This window comes from Elephantulus edwardii, unplaced genomic scaffold (assembly GCF_000299155.1).
Source record: "Elephantulus edwardii isolate Elephantulus edwardi_28Jun2011 unplaced genomic scaffold, EleEdw1.0 scaffold00043, whole genome shotgun sequence".
Taxonomy (NCBI): domain Eukaryota; kingdom Metazoa; phylum Chordata; class Mammalia; order Macroscelidea; family Macroscelididae; genus Elephantulus; species Elephantulus edwardii.
This window is the reverse complement of record NW_006399793.1, coordinates 5,975,141-6,001,630: the sequence shown is the minus strand read 5'-3', so window position 1 is coordinate 6,001,630 and position 26,490 is coordinate 5,975,141. Positions and strand designations below refer to the sequence as shown.

General features: G+C 39.9%; 1 protein-coding gene across 1 annotated transcript in view; it reads left to right on the top strand.

Annotated features, from left to right (window-relative positions):
* Positions 1-5,263: 5,263 nt before the first annotated feature.
* Positions 5,264-26,490, top strand: part of MBLAC2 (metallo-beta-lactamase domain containing 2) — a 45,904-nt gene continuing 24,677 nt past the window's right edge. The window contains exon 1 of the mRNA XM_006885356.1: positions 5,264-5,717. Coding sequence (XP_006885418.1) covers positions 5,264-5,717 — 454 coding nt within the window. The remainder of the gene's footprint in view (positions 5,718-26,490) is intronic.

Sequence of the window (26,490 nt, the reverse complement as noted above, 5' to 3'; positions counted from 1 at the left end):
TATGCTCATAGCAGTGTTATTCACCATTTCAAGAACATGGAAACAGCCTAAATGAATGGATTAAGAATCTGTGGTACTTTCACACAATAAAATATTATGCAGCAATCAGAAGCAACAATTTAAAAATATACTACATAACTTGTGAGAGACTAGATATTATTAAGCTAACTAATTCAGTCTCAAAAGGACAAATATTGAATAAGACCATTACTGTAAAAATAGAAGGATAACTAGCAAAACACGTATGGGTACACAGGGGGGAAGGGGTGGGAGCAGAGGTATGAGGATGGGTAGGGGGAAAAAATCACAGGGTTGAACAGTTTGGCAGATGGAGAGAGGGGGTGAAGGAAACGGGAAGGATCCGCTGGAAACCTGAAAAGACCGTGTAATGATACCCAAGGTCCAATGGTAATTAAATTTATAAAACATAATGTATGGGAATGATTGTATGAAGCACAATGTTGAATGAAAAATAGTGTGAAACACAATGTATATGAACTTTGTGAGCAAACCAATGTTTTTTTTTTAAAAAAAAAGAAGATATGTTGCACTGTGAAAATGCTGCTGTCAAGGAGTCTCCAAAGTTTAAAGAGAAAGAATGTCTGTTTAAAATCGAAGGTGTACCTGATCCTAACCTTGGTACTTATGTACCAGAATGTTGGACAATGAATAAGGATGATAGAAGAAGAATTGATATTTTCGAATTGTGGTAATGGAGAAAAGTAATTAATATGCAATGGACTGCCAAAAGAACAAACAAATCTGTCTTGAAAGTGCAACCAAAGTGCTCCTTCGAGGCAAGGATGATGAAACTTTTCCCCACATACTTTGGGCATCTTTCCAGAAGTAACCAGTCCTTAGAGAATGTTATCATGCTGAGAAAGGTAGAGCGTCAGCAAAGGAAAAGTAAAACCCTTAAGAGATGGATTGAGCAGGGAGAAAAGTGAGGCAATGAATGAATGGAAATCCAAAACCTCTGTAAATGTCTATTAAAATTAATAATAATAATAATAATAGAAAACAAACAAAAAAACCCACAAAGTACATGTACAAAACACGATGTACATAAATGATTATATGAACACCAATAAAAATTATTGTGAAATTATGGAAAAAAAAAAAGAGATGGATTGACACAGTGGCTATGGTGCAGGATAGGGCAAGGATCAGATCTGTTGTTCACAGGGTTCCTAAGAGTCATAGTTGATGAGACAGCACCTCACAGCAACAATAACAGTCTTTCCAGTGGCTGGTCCCTCCTAATAACATGATTGGGAATATGAAAAAGAAACAAACTTAAGCTCATGTCACTGAGGAGAAACTGATTCTTCCGTGATCCTCCACTGCATTTCTTAGACTGTACAGTGCACCCGAGGAAATTGTCAATCTTTTTACCAAGTTTGAGAAGGGGGGGCGGGGGACAGGGAGGGAAAGTCTCTGCTCTGTTCTCATTGCATTCATAATTTATCATGGAAAACAAATAAACAAGAAATTACTTTTCTAGAAAATACAAAGTGATATGGAGAGAAATAAAGCAGAAAGTATGTGTGCACTATGGCAAGGGTAGGTGAAGAAGGTCTGCTGCAGTGGGTAATATCTGAGTACAAACCTGATGTAAGTGAGGGAGAAAGTCATGCAGAGAATTAAGAAACGCTATCCAAGGGAAGCGTGATCCAAACAGAAGAGATCTGTGAGTCTAAAGGACCCCCTGAAGACATATTCACCTTTTTTTTTAATACCCCAATACTAAAGGAAGCTCTGGCAGCCTAGTGAGTAAGGAGTTACACCGCCAACTCAGACAGGCAATACAAATCCATCTTTCCTTTCTAAGGGAGAAAGATAGGCAATCTCCTCCTGAGTGATTTACAGCCTCTGAAAACCCATTAGAGGTTCAGCTATGAGTTGGTTCTGTCTTGAATGCATACAACATCACTAAAGAGAATCTGTGGCGAAAGTATATTAGTGAATTAGTGCTGCCAAACATATAATCTAATCAGGATTACCACTCCATACATTAAAAATACCCAAACTACAGTACAGCCTGTATTTCCCTGCTGAGAATCCTAATAAATCTTTTAGGACAACTCAACAATATGACTCTTCAACAATCCTCTGTAATCTTTTGCAACTCAATTTTATTTCATTTTATGAAACGTATAAGAAGTCCTCGAGAATGGAGTGGGTAAACAAGTTTGGCTGCTAATAAAAAGGTCAGCAATTCAAAACGCCAGCAGCTCAGAAGACAGAGACAGATGCGTTAATCTACTTGTTTTAAGATTGCGGCTGTATACTGTCAAGTCAGAACTGACCCACAGCTGAATCTCCAGCAGGTTTTCAGAGGCAGTAAGCTACGCAAGAAAAGCATGCTCAGCTTTCTCCCATGGAGCAGCTGATGGATTCAAACAGTAAACCTGTGCATTGGCAGCACAATTCCTTACCACTAAACCACCAGCCTGGGAAACTCTATGGGGTACTTGACCCTGTTCTATAGATTTACTTTGGGTTGGAATCAACACCATGGCAATGGGTTTTGGCTTGTTGGTGCTATAGATCCCATATTACATTATTGTTATGTGCCATCGAGTTGCTTGCGACTCATAGTGACCCTATGTACAAGAGCTCTAAATGCTGTTCTGTGCCAACCTCACCGTCTCAAACGCACTTATTCCCACCGCTCCAGTCACAGAATCGATCCATCTCACCAAAGGTCTTCCTCTCCTTCGCTTCCCCTCCACTCTGCCAAACATGATGTCCCTTTCCAAGGACCAGTCCCTCCTTGCAACATGCCCAAAATATGTCAGATGAAGCTTCAGAATCCTTGACTCCAGGGAATACTCTGGCTTCACCCTCTCCAGGACAAACCTGTTTGTTCTCCTAGCAGTCCATGGTATATTCAACACTCTTCTCCAGCACCACAGCTCAAAGGCATCAATCCTCTCTCTATCAGCCCTATTCACTGTCCAACTCTCTGATGCATAGCACATAACTGCGAAGACTATAGCCCGGATCAGGCGCACCTTAGTCTCCAGCCTGACATCGTTGCTCTTCAGTACTCTTGAGAGGTCCCTCACAGCCGACTTTCCCAATGCAATTCGTCTCCTGATTTCCTGGCTGCTGTTACCAAGAGCGTTGATTGTGGAGCCAAGTAAATTAAAACTGTTAACTATCTCAATCTCCTCACCATCCACGCCGATGCTGCCAATTGGCCCAGTGCTGTAAATATTTGTGCATAAATCCCACTTTATGGCTTTTTAAACACAATTCTGATCTTCACACAGAATCTAGGCCAGAGATTTTCACATAAAAATACTCCCAAAACGGGTTCATGATCCCCTGAAACTACTCTCTTGAGCTAATCTTTCAAACTTAAACCTAAAAGTATCCTAAAGTATTTCTAAAACCAAATAATAGTTTAGCTTAACTAGCAAAGTATGTCTGCCTTGAACATAATGCTTTTTAAAAGATCTATATGTGATCAGAGTCACAACATTAAGTCAAACGAGTAAATTTTAGGGAGCAGCACATTTAAGGGTTGCGGAGAAGCAGTTAAAAAAAAAGGAAGGTTATACAACTCAAAGAATGCCACCAATATAATTGAATTTTATACGCAGAAACAGTTGAATTATGTATGGTCTCTTTTGTATATTCTCAACAACATCAACAACAAATAATAATAATATGATGCTCCTAAAGTAGTGATTTTTTAGAGGAAAACCTCTAACTAGATAAACTAACATATCTCACCAAGAGCCCTACCAGTGCAGCAGAGAATAGACTCTCCATCCACCAAGCTTACTTGTTGCCAGTAAGGGTTTTCATAATTATCTCTTCATTGCTGTCTCATGGGTTGCTTAACATTTTCCTCTGGCTGAGTTGGGAGGCCAAGTTCTCGAGAAAATTTTCTAAGCCTAAACGAAAGCTTAATAGCTGGATGGAAAGAGAGGCAGGAATCAGGAACAGTGGAGGTTGGCAGGGCCACACCCAGTTATTAAACACTTTTACAGTCATCAAAAGCTGCCTCCACCTTTCCTTAGTCGAGCTTTATCATCAACTTTCTTTGCTCTCTTCCAAGAGCTGACAAAGAAAAAGAAAAAAAATTGTTTTAATTTTTTTTGTTTTTTTTGTTTTTGTTTTAATTTTTAAGAGGGGGAAAAAAACCCATTATCACCTTCTTTGCCCACGATATCGAGTAAAGAGCTATATATATTAAAATATATAGTCTGTCCTCAGCTTCAAGTCTGCGGCAAGACTTGTGTCTGTCTGAACGAATTTTAGATCACAGGATGTGATCAATCTCCTACCATCAAAATAAAGATACAACTAAATTCCCTTCTAATTCACGGCAATCTGTCCCAGGAAATGTAGACCAAGTAAGAACTGGAAATGATTTTATAAGATTCAGAAGTGAGCAAGCGAAGAGGCAAAGCTATCTCTCCACGCGCTCTTTACTGAATTATCTACCCCAGGCTGCCTCCATTTACTCCATGTGCCCTTTTAACTCCCATCTACACTTCTTAACCCTTGATCAAGCCCCCCACTGCTGGCTCTGTTACCTGTTCCCTAAGGCTCGTGGTTTAGGAAAACTATGCAGCAGAAGTGCCGGCCGGCAGAGAAAGGGTGCAAAGACAGTGCAGAGCCCGCGGCCACTGGTGATCACTTCGGAAGACGCGCGCTCCACCCTCCACGCGGCCCCAGAGCCGCGTTGATTCCATCCACCAAGCCCCGCCCCCTCCAAGCGAAGCCGCGCCCACTCTCCAAAGAGGTTTTTAGTCCTTTGCAGGCGCCGTAGCCGCTGTCCAACCCGTTGGCTAGAATCTTTCTGCGCCAAATGGGAGTGAACTTTGCAGCCATTGATGGGCAGAGAGGGCTGGCGCAGCCTCCCACGCTTCTCTCCCAGCTTCTGCAGTCAGAACACCCCCAAAAGGGGAGGTGTCTTCTGGGTCTCCGGTGCAGTGGTTCTTGCGTTAACCTCTCTCGTTGTGCGGCTGCAGGAGCTACTACTGCTCCTGCGGCCCAGTGTATACAAGTGCTGCTTCTGCGCCCTGCGCCCTGCGCCACTGGCGGGAGGGGGCATTTTCTTCTCTGCTCTATCCCCCGCCCTTCCCTGCATCCCTCTCCCCACATCCCCCGCCCCTTCTGGCTCTGCGCTACCTCTCCCGCTGCAGCCCCACATCCCTACACTGCCGCAGCGCCGAGGTTTTGGCCAGCTTGCGGGAAGCACACACGTCCACACCCACCCCACCTACCTGCACCGCTGCCCAGGATGTCGGCGCTGGAGTGGTACGCCCACAAGTCCCTCGGCGACGGCATCTTCTGGATTCAGGAACGCTTCTACGAGTCGGGCAACCGCGCCAACATCTGGCTAGTGCGTGGCTCGGAGCAGGACGTGGTGATCGATACGGGCCTGGGGCTGCGCAGTCTCCCCGAGTATCTGTACTCCTCCGGCCTCCTGCAGGACCGCGAGGCCAAGGAGGACGCAGAACCCCGGCCGCTGCTGGCTGTCGCCACTCACGTGCACTTCGACCATTCTGGCGGCCTCTACCAGTTCGACCGGGTAGCTGTGCACCATGCTGAGGCCGAGGCTCTGGCTCGTGGGGACAACTTTGAGACGGTGACCTGGCTATCTGACAGCGAGGTGGTGCGAGCCCCCAGCCCTGGCTGGAGGGCCAGGCAGTTCCGAGTGCAAGCGGTGCAGCCCACCCTCATTCTGCAGGATGGTAATGTGCCCCCATGGGCGCGCGCTCTTTAAGGGAGGGGATGCACTAGGGATGAATGTCGCAGACCTGCGTGGTTGTAAGGGGGGGATTCTTTTAACCAGCTACGGAAAAGTCACTTCTGTTTCACCCTTTCCTGATTAAATTCCCACCCTACCAGAGCCAAGGCCATCACAGCCATCTTACCCCAGAACAACCATGGCACCTCGTGGTGGTTCCTAGTAGTGAAAGCCAGACCCACCTCTTAGTCAATTTCCCGTGTCTTTTAGAGTAGTAACACTACAGAGATTTGTGGCTGAGGACTTCCAGTTCTTTTTACAAGAATCTTCTGACATTTTTCAGGCGCTTTTGTAGCAAGAAGAAATCCAAAGAATGATGCCTTACAAAGAATGCATGTCATGTCATGCTCTATGCTCATGAGAAATGCTAACTTTATCTCCAGAGTTGCCACCCCTTGGGAGCAATTTCCACCTGTAGATTTAGCAAATCATTAGAGAGCACAGGTTCCAATTTGATCGTGTAACCTCTATTCAACAAGTTTCTGATCTTGACATTGTCTAATGAGAGAAAAAGCCAGATGGTGATCATAAAGACGGAATATATGTTGAGTCTTCTGTTATGACAAATATCTGTTCTAGCTAAAAGTAAGCCAGAGAAAGATTGCACTTAATATGCTAGTAATGGGAAATCAAATTGCACTTGATATGCCAGTAATGGGAAATCAAGGGTGAAAGAATGGTAGGGATTATTGTTTTATAGACGAAGGGGAGTTCAAAACAAGCCTGACTGTTGTGCTTAGGTTACATAGCCAGTTTCAGAAAGAGCTGGAATTCTACTCTACATCCACTGGAACCTGGAATCGTCATTTTGGACCTGAAAAGGAACTGCAAGATAACTGTGATGTTCTCAGCTCTTTTAAAATGTGAAAAGAAAGCTTAATATTTACCAAACACTTTCTAGGTGATAATAACAATGAGAAGTTGTCTTTTATTAGAAGCTAGATGCCTCACCCTCACACGTAGTACCTAATTTCATCGCTTCTTAGGAATATTAATTTCCTGCATCTTCTAAATGAACAGAACTTGCATGCTTACAAGGAGATTTAAAGCATTTATACTAAAAATTCATAACATAATTGCGTTCATAAACACAGGAGCACACAAGGTAAGGTTTTCATTGTTTTGGTTGGAATGCAAAGAGATGGAAGGTGGGTTTTTTTGGTTGTTATTTTTATATATTTCAATTCGTGAACTGTTTATCATGGTGAAGCTTAAATCTGTATGCTGTATCTCTCACCCAAAAGCTGTCTTGAAAAGGAAGTACAGACAGTACAAGCAAAATAGCCACATCACTCAATTCATTGTATTTTCAAGAAAAACACTCCTCTTCCTAATAGTGAAATAGTATCTTCCTTAAAGTAGTGATAGCCTAGTTCATTGGGAGTTGTGTTAATCCAAAGGCTGCACCTCTAAGTGGTACTAATCCACCAAAAGGGCAACCTCCTCCATGTGATTTACAGCCTGGGAAACTCATTGGAGGGTCAACTATGAATTGGCTATCACTCTACAGCAATGAGATAAGAACAGTAGATAGCAATATACCTGAGGTTGATGTCACACATTCCTCCTGAATAGGCACACATCATTTTACTTATTTTTATAAAAGCAATATGAGGTAGACTAGGCATATTTATTCCTGTTCCGTATGTCTGTGGAATTTAACCAGAGTCTTCTAGACACTCCCTAAACTAACATTAGAACAAATGTTAAGATTCTGTCTGCTAGAGAGTGGTTCTGGGTGGATTTAAATCACTTGTTATTTGTCACTGTAGGGTTGGCCTGAACTCTTGGTGACCCCTTGCACAATAGAATTAAATGCTGCCTGATCCTGAGCAGTGATTGGTTGTGAATCAAACAATTATGATCCATTGTTAGCTGATTGGAGAAGGTTTAAAACAAAAAATACAGCTGCAACTATAAACATCTAATTTAGTATCTTCCCAAAACTTCATGAAGACTAATAAATGAATTCTGTTTTGTTTACTTCGTTATTTGAAGTGTAAATTCACATTGGGTTAACTATTTTGGATGCTGGAAAGCAGATGTGAATTAGTTTTATCAAGAGAAAATCAAGAGCCAATCTTAATGTTCATAAGATGTGAAAGTTTCAGGAATTAGCTGTTGTCAGATAGTTCAGTTGTACTGGAAAGGAGTAACATTAAGTAGGATGATTGAAAAACATTTGAGAGCCTGTTAAAATCCTAGATCCCTTTTGCCCTAAATGAATATCCTTCTACCATGTGGTTTGTTTTAGAGAGAGTTTATTGTTTGAGGTATACGAAGTCTACTGTTAGGGACCTCTCCAGGGTACTGAAGACCAATGGTGGCACTCTGGAGACTAAGGTATGTCTGATACAGGCTATGGTCTTTGCAATCACTTGTTATGCATCAGAGAGTTGGACAGTGACTAAGGAGCATAGAAGGAGAATTGATGCCTTTGGGCTGTGGTGCTGGAGAAGAGTATTGAATGTACCATGGACTGCCAAGAAAACAAACAGATTCATCCTAGAGAGGGTTAAACCAGGCTGCTCCTTGGAGGCAAGGATTCTGGGGCTTCGTCTGACATACTTTGGACATGTTGTAAGGAGGGAGAGGTCCTTGGAGAAGGACATCATGCTCGGGAGGGTGGAGGGATGGTGCAGGAGGGGAAGACCCTCTATGAGGTGGATTGATTCAGTGACTGGGGTAATCGGGATGGGTGTGTCAGAGGCAGTGCGATTGGCACAGGATAGAGCAGGGTTTAGGGCTGTTGTACATAGGGTTGCTATGAGTCGCAAGTGACTCGATGCCACATAACAACAACAACAAGCAGTATTGGAGGGCAGGGGAGGGGAGAGGGGAGGCCTGCATGGAAGAAGTCATATATTCCCTCCTAATTTCCAGTGTGTTCTTCCCCTTTGATGTTTCTAACACCAGCTCTTTGCACATTTTATTATAATACATTTGTCTTCTTTAGCTGCCTTTTGAAATCTTCTCTTTACCTCAGTATTTCTTCATTTTCTTTAGGCCTCTCCGCATTCTAATGTCATTTTTCAGTCTCTTCTGATATCTTTTTAGTCTCTTTGGTCTTGTCTTTCTTCTCTGTCTTTGTTATGACCTTTAGTTCTCTTAATGGGTGGTATCTTTGATGTCATCCCACAACTGATCTGGTCTTCAGTCATTGGTGTTTAGTGCATCAAATCTATTCTTGAAATGTTTTTTAAATTCAGGTGGCATAGACTCATGGTTGTGTTTTGGTTCTTGTAAACTTGATTTCATTTTCTTCAACTACGGTTATAGCTTGCACTTCAATAATTGATGATCTGTTCCACAGTCAGCCTCTGGCCTTGTTTTAACTGCTGATACTGAACTTTTCCATCAACTTTCCAAAGATGTAGTCAATCTTATTGTTTTTTGGAGTCCATTACTTGAAGTTCATGTTCACAATCATCCTTTGTTGTTTGGTTGTTGTTGGGTTTCTTTGGTTTTTTTGGTGCATTTTTGTTTGTTTGTTTGTTTTAATAGTGGCAGTGAATAAGTCATTGATATACAGAATGCAGTCATTCGTTTTCCAGCCTCGTTTCTGTCACTAAGTCTTTTTTCCAACTACCAGTCCTTGACTAGATGGCACCTAAGAAGAACTAGTTTTCAGAAGAGAGCCAAACTTTTTTATATCCCAGACAGAAAGGTTCTTGTCTGGGAAATCTGCCGAATCCAAGAGCAGTAATTCTTAAGTAAACAAGAGTCAAGCTTAAATCTATTAACTCGATGGAATGTATTTCAAATGTCCTTTTCAACCTCAACTCTTAAATGGACGTAGGAGGAGAGGGGGAATGACTGCTGTCATTAATATATTCAAGGAGATAACAAAAATAATGTATTCATTATATCCAAGAGACAGTAAAAGAGGGTTTAAAAAAAAACAAACCACAAATAGAACAGTATCAATATAGGCATTAAGGATGTCTTTATGTTGAATTTGTAGGTAAATCAGAATAGGTGCGTACAATTTTTTATTAGCCTGCTTTAGTGCAAGAAATTACTCAAAATGACTGCAGTGATTTAAAAGCTTGAGTGTAGCAAGTGAAGGTAATTGTGATGAATAATTTGTTGCCAGTAGTGGTTGGTTCCATCTTAACAAAGTGAAGGTACGTTAATATAACATTTAATGATAGTCCATAAATCTGGACTATGAAGTTGTCCATAAATCTGATGTTTGGAGCCTTAAATGTGAAGAATTTGGAATTTAAAATATATCTGAAGTTACATAGCACAGGACTAGAATATAGTTGGAAAAACCTACAGAAAGAAGAGTAGATATAGTTGTTGCTGTTGTTGTTGTTGTTGTTAAGTGCCATTGAGTTGTAGGAGACTCATAGTGACTCTATGAACAAAAGTCCTGGACACCTGTATAACTTTCATCTCTTCTCCAGGTTCATAGGATTTCCAGAGGCAAGTGATTATGGAAGTGGATGCCATTCCTGCTTCCAAGCTTGTTTTAATCAGGGAACTCCACCAAACACTGTCCACCATGGGAAATCTTTCTTGCATTTGACTCATCAGTGTCACAGTGTTCAGCTTTACAGAGTCAAATGGAAGATAAATATGTTGTTGTTGTTATGTGCCATCGAGTCGTTTCTGACTCATAGCGACCCTATGCACAACAGCTCTAAACCCTGCTCTATCCTGCGCCAACCGCACCGCCTCTGACACACCCATCCCGATTACCCCAGTCACCGAATCAATCCATCTCATAGAGGGTCTTCCCCTCCTGCGCTGTCCCTCTACCCTCCCAAGCATGATGTCCCTCTCCAAGGACCCGTCCCTCCTGGCAACATGTCCAAAGTATGTCAGACGAAGCCCCAGAATCCTTGCCTCCAAGGAGCAGCTTGGTTTAATCCTCTCCAAGATGGATCTGTTTGTTTTCCTGGCAGTCCATGGTACATTCAGTACCCTTCTCCAGCACCACAGCTCAAAAGCATCCACTCTCCTTCTGTCCTCCCTAGTCATTGTCCAACTCTCTGATGCATAACAAGCGATTGCAAATACCATGACCTGTATCAGGTGCACCTTAGTCTCCAGAGAGACACTGTTGCTCCTGAGTACCTTTGAGAGGTCCCTAACGGCAGACTTTCCCATCGCGATATGCTTTTTTATTTCCTGACTGCTGGTACCAAGAGTGTTGACTGTGGAACCGAGCAAAGTGAAGCTGTGAACACTCTCAATCTCTTTGTCATCCATCCTGACGCTGCCAATTGGTCCAGTGGCGAGAATCTTTGTCTTCTTGACGTTGAGCCTTAGTCCATACTGAAGGCTGCAGTCCTTGACCCTTCGCAGGAAGTGCATGAGGTCCTCCTCAGTTTCAGCAGCAAGGTTGTGTCATCTGCATAACGGAGATTGTTAATAGATCTTCCACCAATCCTGATGCCACAATTCTCCTCATAGAGCCCAGCCTCTCGGATAATCTGCTCTGCATACATGTTAAAAAGGTATGGAGACAGGATGCATCCCTGGCGTACACCCTTCCCTATTTTGAACCATGCAGTGTTACCCTGCTCTGTTCTGACTACTGCCTCTTGGTCCAAGTATAGGTTTCGTATTAGCACAATTAAATGTTCTGGGATTCCCATTCTTCTCAGAGTCAGCCACAGTTTGTTATGATCCACACAGTCTAATGCCTTTGCATAGTCAATGAAACACAGATAGACATTCTTCTGGTATTCCCTGCTTTCAGCCAAGATCCATCTAACATCAGCAACGATATCCCTAGTACCACGACCCCTTCTAAACCCAGCCTGGACTTCCAGCAGTTCTCTGCTGATGTGCTATTCTAATTGATAATCTAAAAAGATAATCTAAAAGATAAATATAGGGAGGAAAAAAATGAGGAGGTCTTTTGGAAAATGGAACTTAGCAATATTAGCACAAATGGAATAGAGAAAGATGGAGAAGAAAAAAATTACATAGAGAATTAAAAAAAATACACAGCACACACCAAATTGCAAAGGAAAATAAGTAATCACAGCACACAGAATGACAGATTGAGAATTATTATCAAAATTATAACATGAAGGATAAGAGATAATAATTGTGTAACATTTGTGTTTGGCAAGACTTTGAATCCGTTAATTCCAGTTCAAGTCTCTGTTTAGAATTTGCATTTCTATGCCAGGTATGAAATTACTTTTGTTGTTACGTGCCAGTTAGTCAACTATGACTCATAACAAGCAACTATGTAAACACCATATTGAAACTTGTCCAAACATGGGCCATTTAAATTAATGACCATGAATATTAAATGGGCTCTAGTGCTGCCTATCTTACTCCATTTCCCTACTCAACTGTGTATACCAGCTACTACTTTTACTGACCTTTTTCATCCTCATCTTCTTTGCTCTAGTCATGGAGGAATTGCATATGTTATTGTTAGGCACTGTCCCATCTGTTTCCACTCATATTGACCCCTGTGTCCAAAAAGAAAAAACTGCCTGGTTCAGTACTCAGCTTGGCTTCGCTGTTGCAAGCACTGTGGTAATCTTCCAAGTATGATATTGTTCGTTTAGGACTGCCCCTCCTTTCCATAGCATGTTCATGGGATCTAAAACACAAGATCTCTGAACTAACTTCTATGGGTAGTCTGGCTGCACTTCTAAGACAGATTTTTATTCTAGAAATCTAAGGTATATTGTGTTGTTTGAAAACATCATGATTCAAAGGCATCAATTCTTTGGTCTTCTAATTCACTGTCCAACTTTCACATCCATATGAGTTAGTTTAAAATGGCATGACCTTGGCTAGATACACGCCAGCCCTCTAAGTGGTACACTTGCCCTGCAGCTCCTTCAAAAGGACCTGCTGTACTAGATTTACCCAATGCAGTATTGTATTTGATCCAAGTAAAATGAAAACCTTGAAAAACCTCAGTCTTTTATCCATTTATTTATGATGTTGCTTTTTGGTACAGTTGGGAGGATTTAAATATTGTGTAATTATATATATTATATTCAAATATAATTAAATATATAATTCATATTAAAGCCTCTGACTTTCATTGGTAAGTGCTTCAGGTCTATTTCATATTCAGAGAGCAATTTTGTTTCATCTGAGTATCTGTATAAACATCCATTTGAGAGTAATATGGTTTCCAGAATAGACTCTTCAGTTTGCTTCAGAACAGAGAAGAGCTAAAGCAAATGAAAGAAAAGATGAAGATAGTGGAACAGAAGATTTCAAGAATTTTAAATAGTAACTTTAAAGTCAAAGTACTATAATGAAAAGTGCAAATACCTGGAGTTATAGAACATAGAGGGAAGAACTTTTCAGGATTTGTCGAGCTAAAACATCTGGGGAAAAAAAATCAAACCTTGATTTGAAATAGTGAAGAATTCTATGGACAAAATATTGAATGATACAAGAAGCATTAAAAGAAAGAAAGAATTGTTTGACATTCAACCATTTTAGGAGGTAACGTATGATCAAGAAATTGTTAATATCGAAGAAAGAAATCCCAGCTTCACTGAGGAGCAAGACTTCAAGAACTGACAATACCAAACAAAATGTTTGAAGAAATAGATACAAGTACTTAGGAATCTGTGCCAAGAAACTAGGAAACAGCTATTCGCCCAAAGGTCTGGAAGATATCTGTATTTGTTCCCAGGGAAAAAAAAAACCCAATGATCCAATAGAATGTGGAAATTATCAAGCAATATTATTAATATCACATGACAATAAAATCTTTCTGAGGGTTATTTAAAAATGGCTGAAACAGTTTATCAACAGAAAACTTCCACAAATTAAAACTGGATTTAGAAGAGGATGTGGCACCAGGGATATCATTACTGATATCAGATGAATTGTGCCAGAAAGCAAAGAATGACAGAAAGGTGTGCACATATGTTTTCTTGACTATGCAAGGCATTTGAGTGGATCACAACAAATTTTTGATAATGTTGAGAATAATAGATTGTACTCATACAAAACCTAGACCAAGAAACAAGTGTTCAGACAGAATAAGTAAAAATTATTGTTTTTATGTGCCATCAAGTAAACTAGGGCTCATAGAAATTCTGTGAACAACAAATCTGAAACCTGTACCATTCTTACTATCACCAACACAATTGAGCCTATTGCTGCAAACACAGTATCAGTCCATCTCGTTGAGAGTCCTCTTCTCCTTTGCTGAACCTTAGCCTTTCCAAGCATGATGTTCTTTTCCAAAGAATACCTTTTCCTAGCTACATATCCAAAATATGTGAGATGAAGTTTTGCCATCCTTACCTCCAAGGAGCACTTTAAGACATATCTGCTCTTTGACAGTCCATAGGACATTCAACACTCTTGTCCAACACTACAACTCACATTCATCTGTTCTCCTATAATCCTTATTCATTGTCCAGCTGTACAAAGGCATTTGATTGTGGGTTATAGCAGACTATGGCTAACATTGATAGGAAAGGAAATTGCCGAACACTTAATTATGCATACATGAAATCTATATCTAGACCAAGAAGCTGTTACCTAACAGGGCAAAGGAATACTTCATGGTTTAAAATTAGGAAAGATGTATTTTAGAGCTGTATCCTTTATCCATATCCAATCTGTATGCTGAGCAAAGCATTATAGATGTTGAACTTTATGAAGAAGAATGTGGTGTCAGGAGTGGAGGAAGACTCATCAACAGCTTCCACTGTGCTGATGACAGAATGCTGCAAGCAGAAGGTGAAAAGGACTTAGTACAGAAGGTCGAAGACTACATACTATTAAAACTTCCGTATGGATTACACCCCATCATAAAGAAAACAAAAATCCTCACCACTGAATCAATAAAGAACATCATGATAAAAAGAAAAGACTGAAGTTGTCATTTAGCTTGGCTCTATAATACAATTCTATGGATATAACAGACTCAGTGCCACTGAGTTGATTCCAGCTGGCTTTCCTTTGGGATGGATGGTGAGGCTATAAATCTTTCTGGAAGAAAACTACCCATATTTCTCCCTCAGAGCTGCTGGTGAATCCAATCTGGTGATGTTTCAGTTAACAGTGTAAGTAATATGCAACACTGATAGCAGAGCTCCTTCCAATGGAAATAACAGTCAAGAGACCCAACAGCATATTTCATTGAGCATATCTGATGCAAAGGGCCTATCTAAAATGCTAAGGAGAAAGGATGTCACTTTGAGGACGAAGGTCTGCCAGACTCAAAGTATTTTCAGTCACTCGTGTAAGCAAAAGCTGAGCAATAAGCAAATGTATGATACTGATGAATTGATACCTTTGAATTATGCTGTTGGCAAAAAGTATTGAATATGTATCACTGACTACTAAAAGTTATAATCTTGTCTTAAAAGAAGTACAACCAGAAGATTCCTTAAAAGTGAAGATGGAGAGACTTGGGCTCACATATTTTAGGTAGGTTATCAGGACCTTGGAAAAGGACCTAGTAACTGAGAAGGTCAACAACAAAAAAGAAAGAAACCCTCAACAAGATGGATTGAAACTGGCTGCAGTCGACTCAAACCTAACAACAAGTTTGGGGTTTGTTTTGTTGTCAGTAGGGTCACTTTGAGTCAATTGACTCCAAGACACTTAATAGCCTACCTCATGCAAAAAGAGCAAATGAGAGATGGGACTAGATTCCCCTTTTCCACTCTGTTAAAGTCTATCTGGGATCTTCCTATAATAAATATATTGTGGTGGTGTTAAGTGCTGTGATGTTGAGTAGGACTCATGGTGACCCAGTGAACAGCAGATCTGAACCCTGGCTACCCTGTGCCATCCTCACCACTCAAGCTCATTGCTGCCGTCTCTGTGTCAGTCCACCTGGTTGAAGGTCTTCTTCTCCTTCACTGTCCCTCCACCTTTCCAAGCATGATGACCCTTTCCAAGGAATAGCTTCTCCTTTGCCTCCAAGGAGTACTTTTGGCTGCATCTTCTCCAAGACATACCTGTTTGTTCTTTTGGCCAAAGGATATTCAGTATACTTTTCCAGCACCACAGTTCAAAGGCATCAATTGTTTTTGTCATTCTGTCAGATGCATAGCAATTGACTGAAAAGACCATGGCATGAATCAGGCACACCTTAGTCCTCAAACTGGCATCATTTTGCTCCTGAATAGTTTGTAGAGGTCCCTGACTGCAGATTTTCTCTTGCTCTCCTAACTGCTAATACCAAATGTATTGATTGTGAATTCAAGTAACATGAAGTTGTTGACTGTTTCAATCTTTTCTCCATCTCTCATGACATTGCCTGTCTGTCCAATGGTGAGAATTTTTATTTTCTTAATGTTGAGATGCAATCCATATTGAAGGCTATAGTGTATAACTTTCAGCAGTTCTTCAAATCCTCCTCACTTTCAGCTGGCAAGGTTGTTTCATATGCATAATGAAGGTTATTGATGAGTCATCCTCCAATTTTGATGCCACATTGTTCTTCCTAGAATTTCGCTTCTAAATAATTTGTTCAACATATAGATTAAATAGATATGGAGAAAGGATACAACCATGATGCACACTTTTTCCAATTTTAAACCATGGAGTTTTGTTTTGCTCTGTTTGCACAATAACCTCTCAGTCTAGGCATAGGGTTTTTTGGGTTGGGTTTTGTTTGTTTTTTTAAAAAAAATATTTTTACTTTATATTGATTTGCATACAAAATCCATATACATTATCTCTCATTTATATACTTTGTTTTTCATACATTCCTTTATTCACATTGTGTTTCATAAGATTATTCCCATACATTGTGAGCACAATTAACTATTCTAGAATTTTCATGCTTCTAAATGTTAGCAATAATTTGTTATGATTCACACAGTCAAATGTGTGTTCATAGTATGGCACAAACAGACATTCTTGTAGGTTTTTGGTTTGTGTTTCTTCTTTTTTCTTTCAGCCAGGATCCATCTGACATCAGCATTGATATTCCTGCTCTAGAAGAGGTACTTTGGCCTCTTCTAAATCCACATTGAATGTCTGGCAGTTCTATGGCTATGTATTGTTCTAGCCATTTTTTAATGATCTTCTGTGGTATTTTGCTTGATACTGCTTGATAATTTACACATTCTATTGGAAATTAATATTCTATTATAAAGAGCATTTTATCTTTCTTTTCTTTATTAATTTTAATGAAAGTTTACAGAGACTTAGGGTTTCCATTCATTCACTGTTGTACTGCCTACGCCCTATTTTCCTGAGATTGTGTTAATCTTAAAGAAAAAAAAATTCATTTAACCAAAGTCTTTGTACAACCATCTCTCTTTCTCTTTGCTGTGAGAAACAACTCATAACGGACCCTCTACTGGGTTTCCAAGACTGTAAATTACACAGGAGAAGAATCACTAAAGAAGCTCAGCCTTTCTTTTTTTGCTTTGTGTTTGTTGATTTTTCATTTATTTTATGCTGATTTATTTATAAAGTTTGTATACATTGTTTTTCACACCATATCTTTCTTCTTTATGCCTCCCTCCACTTGCCAAATTGTGCGACCCTGTGATTATAGGGCCTCCCTCCCTCATCCATCCTCCATCCTCAGCCCACTGCTACCCCTTCCCCTTGCCCCTTGGAGCCTCATTCTCATTCTACATTAACGATCATATACAATATGTCCTTATGGGACTGAGTTAGTACACTTAGTATAATGCTCTCCAGTCCCTCCCATGTTAGGTAATGATTTACAAAATGATTGCTCCTGCATGCTGTGTTGTATTCCATCAAGTGAATGTCCCATAATTTCTCAATCCAGTCCATTGTGGTTGGACATTTGTCAGCCCTTGTTTTAGCAACTCAACTCCCCATGGACGGTGCCATCAGAGCTCCATTGATTAGTTTAGCTAGTAAACATTGCCTGCCTTCAGCATTATGTTCTTTTAAGCTCTGTCTACAGCAATCAGATTGGCAATTGCAAATAGAAGATTACATCAGAACCATAAAAGTGTATGTATGTTGATGGAGTGGAAAAACACAGAAAAGGAAGGTGAAATTAATGGCTCAATTTGAGGAATGTAATCACCATATTTGAATTGTATATGTGGAAATTATTAACATCTATTCTTCTGAGTATGTACTTAACCACCAAAAGAAAATAAATTATAAATAAAATCATCTACCATTGATGACTTCCAAATGATAGTGTCCTGATCCAATCTACTATTATCTCTCCAACTAATCTTGCTACTTTAATCCTTGCCCCCCCCCGTTGACCATCTTTAAAACAACAGGATAATCCCATAAAATTAAAGCTAGACCATGCTGTTAGTGCTTTTCTCAAAACCTTCCAGTGCTTTCCTACGGCTAAAATCCAAAGCTTTTACATTAACATGCAAGTTTCTGTGTAATCTGGTCCCTGTACTGTACTACCTCATCTGATATTTTTTTGTTCTGCTTACTCAACTCCAAGATCACTGCCTTGATATTCCTTGAATAATTTTAGTACGTTCTTGAGTCACAACATTTACATGTTCTGCTTTGCCTCCTTAGAACACCTCTATTAACCACAATTCCTCATAGCTGTATTTTATACTTACTCAGGCCTCAAATAAGAGTTTTTGTCTCTAACAACTGTCTATAAAATAATGAATGCTATGTCTACCAAACTGCCTAGAATCCCTTATTTTCCTCACTTTTTTCTGCTGTATTCCTATAGGATTTGAAACCTAAGGTATGCTTGAGTCAGGCCATTGTCTTTTCAATCACTTGTCTTGGAGTTGGACAGTGAATAAGGATAACAGAAGAATTGATGTCTTTGAGTTTAGTATTGAAGAGAACTGACTATCTCATAAACTGCCAAAAGAACAAACAGATCAGTCTTAGAAAAAGTGCAGTCAGAGTGTTCCTTGGAGGCAAGAATGGGAAAGGTTTGTCTCACAGATAGATTGACACAGTAACTACAGCAATGGCTCAAGTGTATCAGAATTTATGAGGATGGCATAGGATAGGACAGGTATCTGTTGTTCATAGGCTCACTTTGAGTCCTATTATCTCGGAAGGACCTAACAACAAACATAATCCATGTACTTGTTTAAGCCCAATTAGTATAAAGAACTCATTTTTTTTATCTGGCACTGTATTTCTAATAACTAGAATGATGCCTGGCATACAGTTGATATTGCTGAAATATTTGTTGAATCAATAAGTGAATCTAAATTTAAAAAATAAATTTGGCTTGATTGTTCTGAAGACCTGGTGGCCTAGTCCATATAGTTACACTGCTCCCAATGCTATGTCTTTCTGGAGATTAGAATCTACCAGCAGTCACTGGGAAAAGTTGGATAGTTTTAACTATGTGATTTACAGCCTTTGAAAACAAGTAGAGATTCAGCTATGAGTTGATTTCAACTTGAGGACAATAAGAGTTAAGAGACCAAGGAAATGCTCATGTTAAGAGCAAGCAAGTAGATTATAACCCTTTGTGACTGTAAACATTTGACTTCTACACTATCTTGCACCATCCTTATGATCTTTGATGTGATCAAGCCTACTATCAGTCACTATGTCAGTCCATCTTATTGAAGGTCGTCTTCTCTTTCTTTGATCCTCCAACTTTCCCAGAATGATGTCTTTTCCCAAGGACCAATCCTTCCTGCCAACATGCAGTTGTGATGAGGATGTTTGTTTTCTTGATGTTGAGATGAATTCAGGTTGAAGTCTTTGATCTTCTGCAGCAAGTACTTCAAGGCGTCTTCACTTTTATAAAAAAATTTTTTTGTATTGGTTTGCATACAAAGTTCATATACATTGTGTTTTGCACTTTCCTTCATTTACATTGTGTTTCATACAATCATTGTCATACATTGTGGGTTTAAAAAAAAATCTACTAGTTTATTTAAAAAATTCAAATACATTGTTTTCAAGAACAATTTTTTTTTCATTTCCCTCTCCCCTTCCCCATCAAATTGTGCAACTCCTCCCCCTGCACATCCTCATCCCTCTGCTTCCATCCTCTCCCACTCCTCTTGGATCCTTATACTCATTTTACAATAATGGCTTTATACAATATTTATCCTTGTGGGACTGAGTTTGTTCACACAGCATAATACTCTCCAGTCCTTCCCAAGTTAGGTAATAATTTACAAAATTATTGCTCCTGCGTGTTGCATAGTATTCCATTGTGTGACTGTACCATAATTTCTCAATCCACTCATTTGTGTTTGGACATTGGAGCTGTTTCCATGTTCTTGCAATGGTGTATAATACTTCTATGAACATTGGTGTACAAATCTCCGTTTGTGCCTCAGTTCTCATTTTCTCAGGGTAGTGGAATAGCTGGGGCATATGGAATTTCTATATTCAGCTTTTTGAGGAAGAGCCAAACTGCCTTCCAGAATGGTTGTACCATTGTACAGTCCCACCAAAAATGTATAAGAATTCCTTTCTTCTCCAACACTTATTACTTGCTGCCCTATTAAACTCTGCCTTTGTTACTGGAATGAGATAGTACCTCATTGTGGTGTTTTGTTTTTATTATTTTTTGTGTGTGTCCCGTCAAATCAGATCTGACTGGTACAGGAGGAGATTGTCCCTCCTTCTCCAGCAGAGCATCTGCTCATTGTGGCTTTGATTTGCATATCTCTTATTGTCAATGATTTATAGCATTTCTTCATGTGTTTGTTTGCCGTTCGAATATCTTCCTCTGTGAAAATTCTTTCCATGTCTTTTGCCCATTTTGTAATTGGGTTATCCGTCTTTTTCTTGTGGAGGCGCAGGAGTGTTCTGTAAACTTTTGTTATAAGACTCTTGTCTGAGATGGTACTATCAAATATTTGCTCCCAGTCTGTAGGTGTTATTTTCACCCTGTTGGAAAAAGTTTTTGATGCAAAGGATATATGCAAAACTAACAGCCAACATAATTATCAATGGAGAAAGACTACAAGGATGCCCACTGTTACCACTTCTTTTCAGTATTGTATTGGAAGTGCTTGCTAGGGCAATATGACAAGAGATGGAAATAAAAGGTATACAGATAGGGCAAAGAGATGGTGAAACTGTAGCTATATGCAGTAAATATGATAGTGTACACAGAAAACTCCAAAGACTTAAAAAAAACAACAAACCCAAAACCTGTTAGGGTTAATAGGCCAGTTTAGTAGAGTGGCAGAATATAAGATCAGTATCCAAAAATCAACAGGATTCCTCGACAGTAACAAAGAGAACTCAGAAAATGAAATAAGGAAAGCAAAACCATTTACAGTAGCCAACCACAAATTTAGATACTTGAAAGTGAATCTAACTAGAAAGAAAAGAAAACTACAAGAGTTTCTGTAAGACAAAATAAAAGACATAAAGAAATGGGAAAATGTGCCCTGTTCATGGATAGGAAGATTAAAAATAGTGTAAAAATTACAGTCCTACCAAAAACAATCTACATGCTCAATGCAATCCCAATGCAGATACCAAATTAATTTTTCAAGGAACTTGAAAGGGAAATTACCAAATTTATTTGGAGAGGCAAGAGACCCTACATAAGTAAAACATTTCTGAGAAACAAAAATGAGGTTGGAGGCGTAGCACTCTCTGAACTCAAAACCTACTACACGGCAGTAATAATCAAAACAGCATAGTACTGGTACAATGACTGGTACATAGACCAATGGAACAGAATTGAGAACCCGGAAATAGATCCAGCTCTCTATGGTCTACTGGTATTTGACAAGGAAATCAAAGCTATCAAGTGGGGAAATGATAACTTCTTCAACAAATGGTGCTGGCAAAACTGGACTTCCACCTGCAGAAAGCTGAAACAGGATCCACATCTCACACCATACACAAAAATCAACTCAAGGCAGACCAGAAACTTGGGAGTAAAGCCCAAAACCATAACGTTCATAAGAGACAAACTGGGATCAAGCTTAAAAGTGCTAGTTCAAGGTATAAGGAGACTGCCAAATACAACCTGAAATGCACAATCTGGAGGATAAAATTGATGCATGGGACCTTCTATACCTTGTGGTTTAATAGCTTTATCTTCATTCAAGTCCCCTTCATTTTTAACAAGCAAAGGTGTATCATCTGTGTAACACAGGTTGTTGGTGGTTTTTTGTCTTGTTTTAATTATGCTATTTATGGAATTCTAATACATTGTTTTCCAGAACAGATTCTTCCAATTTCCTTCAAGTTGTTGATTAATCTTTCTCTGTTCCTGATGCCACATTCTTCTTCATAGAGTCCAGCTTCATGAATGATATGCTGAGCATGCATATTGGATAGGTATGGAGAAGAATGCAGAAAGAATATATCCTGACAAACGCCTTTCCTGATTTTTAAACATTGCAATGTTCCCTTGTTCTGTTTGGACAATATCTTCTTGGTCTTCGTATAGGTTTCATCCAAGCACAATTAAGTGTTCTGGGACTCCCATTCTTCTTAGTGTTATATGTAACTTACTATGTTCCACACAGTCATATGCCTTTACATAGTCAAGAAAATAAAAGTAAACATCTTTCTGGTATTCTGTGCTTTCAGCCAAGATCCATCTGATGTCAGCAGCGATATCTCTTCCAAATCCAGCTTGAATTTCTGAAAGTTCTCTGATATACTGTTCCATACATTTAAAAATAATCTTCAGCAAGGTTTTCTTGGCATATCATTAATTTTACCCATTCTTTTGTATCACTGTTTTGGGGAAAGGGAGCAAAAAAGATATGGATCTCTTCCAGACAGTTGGCCAACAGTTGGAAAATGGTGGCTGTCTTCCTAATTCCTTGGCATAGACTAGTGAGCAAATAGGCTTCACCTGTTTGTTGAAATATACCAGTTAGTAGTCTTTAAATTCCTGGGGCCTTAATTTTTGTCTAGGTCTTCACTGTAGCTTGGACTTTTACTTTCATTACCATTGGTTATAAATCATTTGCTACTGGATGAGTTGTGGGATGATATAAAAGACATCTATGAAGAAAGCATAAGGTCTTTACAAAAATGTTGTTGTTGTTTGTTGTTGTTATGTGCCATCAAGTCGTTTGCGACTCATAGTGACCCTGTGTACAACAGCCCTAAACTGTGCTCTATCCTGTGCCAATCTCACTGCCTCTGACACACCCATCCCTTTTACCCCAGTCACTGAATCAATCCACCTCATAGAGGGTCTTCCCCTCTTGCGCTGTCCCTCCACTCTACCCAGCATGATGTCCCTCTCTAAAGACCTGTCTCTCCTTACAACATGTCCAAAGTATGTCAGACGAAGCCCCAGAATCCTTGCCTCCAAGGAGTAGCCTGGTTTAACCCTCTCCAGGATGAATCTGTTTGTTTTCCTAGCAGTCCATGGTACATTCAATACTCTTCTCCAGCACCACAGCTCAAAGGCATCAATTCTCCTTTGATCCTCCCTAGTCATTGTCCAACTCTCTGATGCATAACAAGTGATTGCAAAAACCGTGGCCTTGTATCAGGCAGACTTTAGTCTCCAGAGAGACACCATTGCTCTTGAGTACTTTAGAGAGGTCCCTAACCGCAGATTTTCCCATCGCAATACGTTTTTTTATTTCCTGGCTACTGGTGCCAAGAGTATTGACCGTGGAGCCGGAATAGATGGTATACCAATTGACATATTTCAGCTAACAGATGCTGTCATGGATGTGCTCACCAAGTTGTGCCAAGAAATCTGGAGAACAACCACTTGGCCAACTGACTGGAAGATGTCTATATTTGTTCCCATCCCAAAGAAGGGCGACCCAACTGAGTGTGGAAACTACAGAACAATATCATTGATTTCACATGCAAGCAAAATTCTACTGAAGATTATCCAAAAACGACTGGAACAATACATCAGCCGAGAACTGCCAGAAGTCCAAGCTGGGTTTAGAAGGGGTCGTGGTACTAGGGATATTGTAACTGATGTTAGATGGATCTTAGCTGAAAGCAGAGAATACCAGAAGAATGTCTATCTGTGTTTCATTGATTATGAAAAGGCATTTGACTGCGTGGATCAAAACCAACTGTGGCTGATCTAGAAATTGTACTGGAGTGTCAAGAAGCCAAAACAAAGGGAAAACAGGCTGAGGTAAAGAGCTGAACAGAATATTTCACAGGGAAGCTCAAGAAGACAAAAGGAATATAATGGAATGTGCAGAAATCTGGAATTGGAGAATAAAAACAGAAGAACTAGAACTTGCTCTGCATTTCTCAAGCAGAGAACTGAAAAACGAATTTAAACCTCAAGTTCCAATATTGAAAGATGCCATGGGCAATATATTAAATGACCCACAAAGCATCAAAAGAAGATAGAGGGAATCTACAGAATCACTGTACCAGAAAGAACACTGAAAAATTTCAGAAAGTACCATATGACCAGGAGCCAATGGTAATGAACGAGGAAGAAGAAGCTACATTGAAGGTATTGGCAAACAATGTAGCACATCTAAATCAGGCCATGGCCTTTCCCATCACTTGCTATGCATCTGAGACTGAACAATGAATAAGGATGACAAAAGAATTGATGCCTGTGAGCTGTGGTGTTGAAGAGCACTGAACATCTCATAGACTGCCAAGAGAACAAACATCCTCAGTGAGGGTGCAGCCAGAGTGCTCCTTGGAGGCAAGAATAATGATGCTTCACCTCACATACTTTGGGCCTACTGCTAGAAAGACCTTTTCCTTGCTAGGAAGAGTGGAGGGTCAGCTAAGGAAAGGAAGATCCTCGACCAGGTGGATTGACACGAGCAATGGGCTCTCTTGTGTCAGGAAGTGTGAAGATAGCACAGTATAGGACAGAGTTCATAGGGGCTGTATGAGTCCTACCCAGTTGGATGGAACCCAACAATAACAACAGCTTCCTGAAATGTTTCAGTGTTGACTGGATTTTGTTTGTTTGTTTTTTGGTACAGTGACTCTGGGTAGTCCTATCTTCTTCTGATAATATTTGTAATCTTCAAGATTTTGCCCATAGAATCTTTCAGTATTGCAGTCAAGGCTTGAATTTGTTCTTTAGTTCTTTCAGCTTGAAAAATCCATGGCATATTCTTTCCTTTTGGTTTTTATACAAACCATATTCATATACATACAAACATGCACAGATTCTAAAGCATATAGATTATGCAACAGACTACTTGACTGGAATCGTGTGTGGGCCTAATCAGTACATGACAAGTATTTAAAACCACAGGGTTGTTGTTGTTTTTGTGTGCCATTGAGTCAGACCAATCCGTAGCTGACCCTCCAGAGAGTTTTCAGAGGCATTAAATTGCACAGGAGGAGATTACCCATCCTTCTCCCACACAGCAGCTGATGAATTCAGACCACATGCCTTTGGGATTACAGCACAGCCAGTGGGCCACTGGACCTACTAACCTTGTGAGTTATTTAAAGTGGGTAGATACAGTGATGAGTGACTAAATATTTTGAGTACCATCTGAGCCTTCAGCAACACCCTTCATTAATATATTTTTTTTTCTATTTCTTATGGCATCCTTTTATGATCTTTAAGAATGTTTTAAGCATCTATATGTCAAGCAGTCTGCCTCTAACAAATAATGATGGCTTGTAACCTTCAATCTGAAATTATTAGAAACTAAATCTGATTCTTTATGACTGGAATGTAGAGGATTTGGTGCAAACTGAATCTATCTTGATATTATTCAAGACAAGCCCCAGTAGAAAAAGTGAACAGCAAATGAGGTTTATTTTTATATCACTTTCCTGCTCTGAAATTTGTGTCAGTCATCCTGGACAGAAGTGGTGATGTCCTGGGAGGGTAACCATGATTGAAATCCTCAGACTCTTCCGCCCTAATGGTGCCGAATGGCGGGCATATGGTTACCAAAGACATGAAACATGATGACAGTAGTTACTGCATTTTGGCACACAAAGGGACCATCTGGAGAGTTTGTTAAAAATAGCAATTTCTGAGCTTTCACACCCAGAATGTCAGTTGCTGTTAGACCCATGTGTCCCACATAAATCTTCATTTTCCACAATTCACCCTCATTCCCTCATTCTATACTTTGATACATTCTGTTTTTCTTAATTTATATAGCACAGTTCTTACTCTGTTATATTTCAACTTGTTCTTTCTTCACATTTATCATTGTCTGAGAGGCAATACTGTCTAAATCAGTAGTGCTAAAAAGTATAGTGCTGGACCAACAGCCTGAATGGTGCTTGGGAACTTGATACATGTGCAGATTCTCTGGTTCCATCCCAGCTTTATTGAATCAGAAACTCTGGAGGTTATGTGTCATGCAGGTGGAACCAACTCATAGCTTACCCTCCCACAGGCTTCCAGAGGCAGTAAATCACACAGGGGGATAGTGCCTATCTTTCTCCCATGGAGCAGTTGGTGAATTCAAACCACGATGCTTTGCACTGGCCATGCACCTCTTTACCACCAGGCCACAGAGCTCTCTATCACAACTCCTTACAACTAAGCCACCTCCCATTCTGCAGGTGGGCACAACTATCTGTTTTGGTTTTTAAAAATTGATAGAATGGGACTGATATCAAGTTTGGGGTAAGACTGAGAAAAACTGGATAAATTGCATATACTGCATTGAAACAGATGAGGGAAAAATAATTTAAAAGCAATGTATGATAGGGTATTATGGTTATCACAAGAGTCCACAATTATGGTTGCATAGTGGAATGTACTTGGGGCAGTGAGAAGGGTGCGGGGGGGATTGTATATCAAAGAGAGATTTTTTCTTTTACTTTTCAAAGAGGGGAGCACACTGGGGCGAGGGGGGCGGGGGAAGGGCTGGGCAGGGAGAAAAGTGCAACAATGAATTGATGAATGAATGAATGGAAATCCAAAA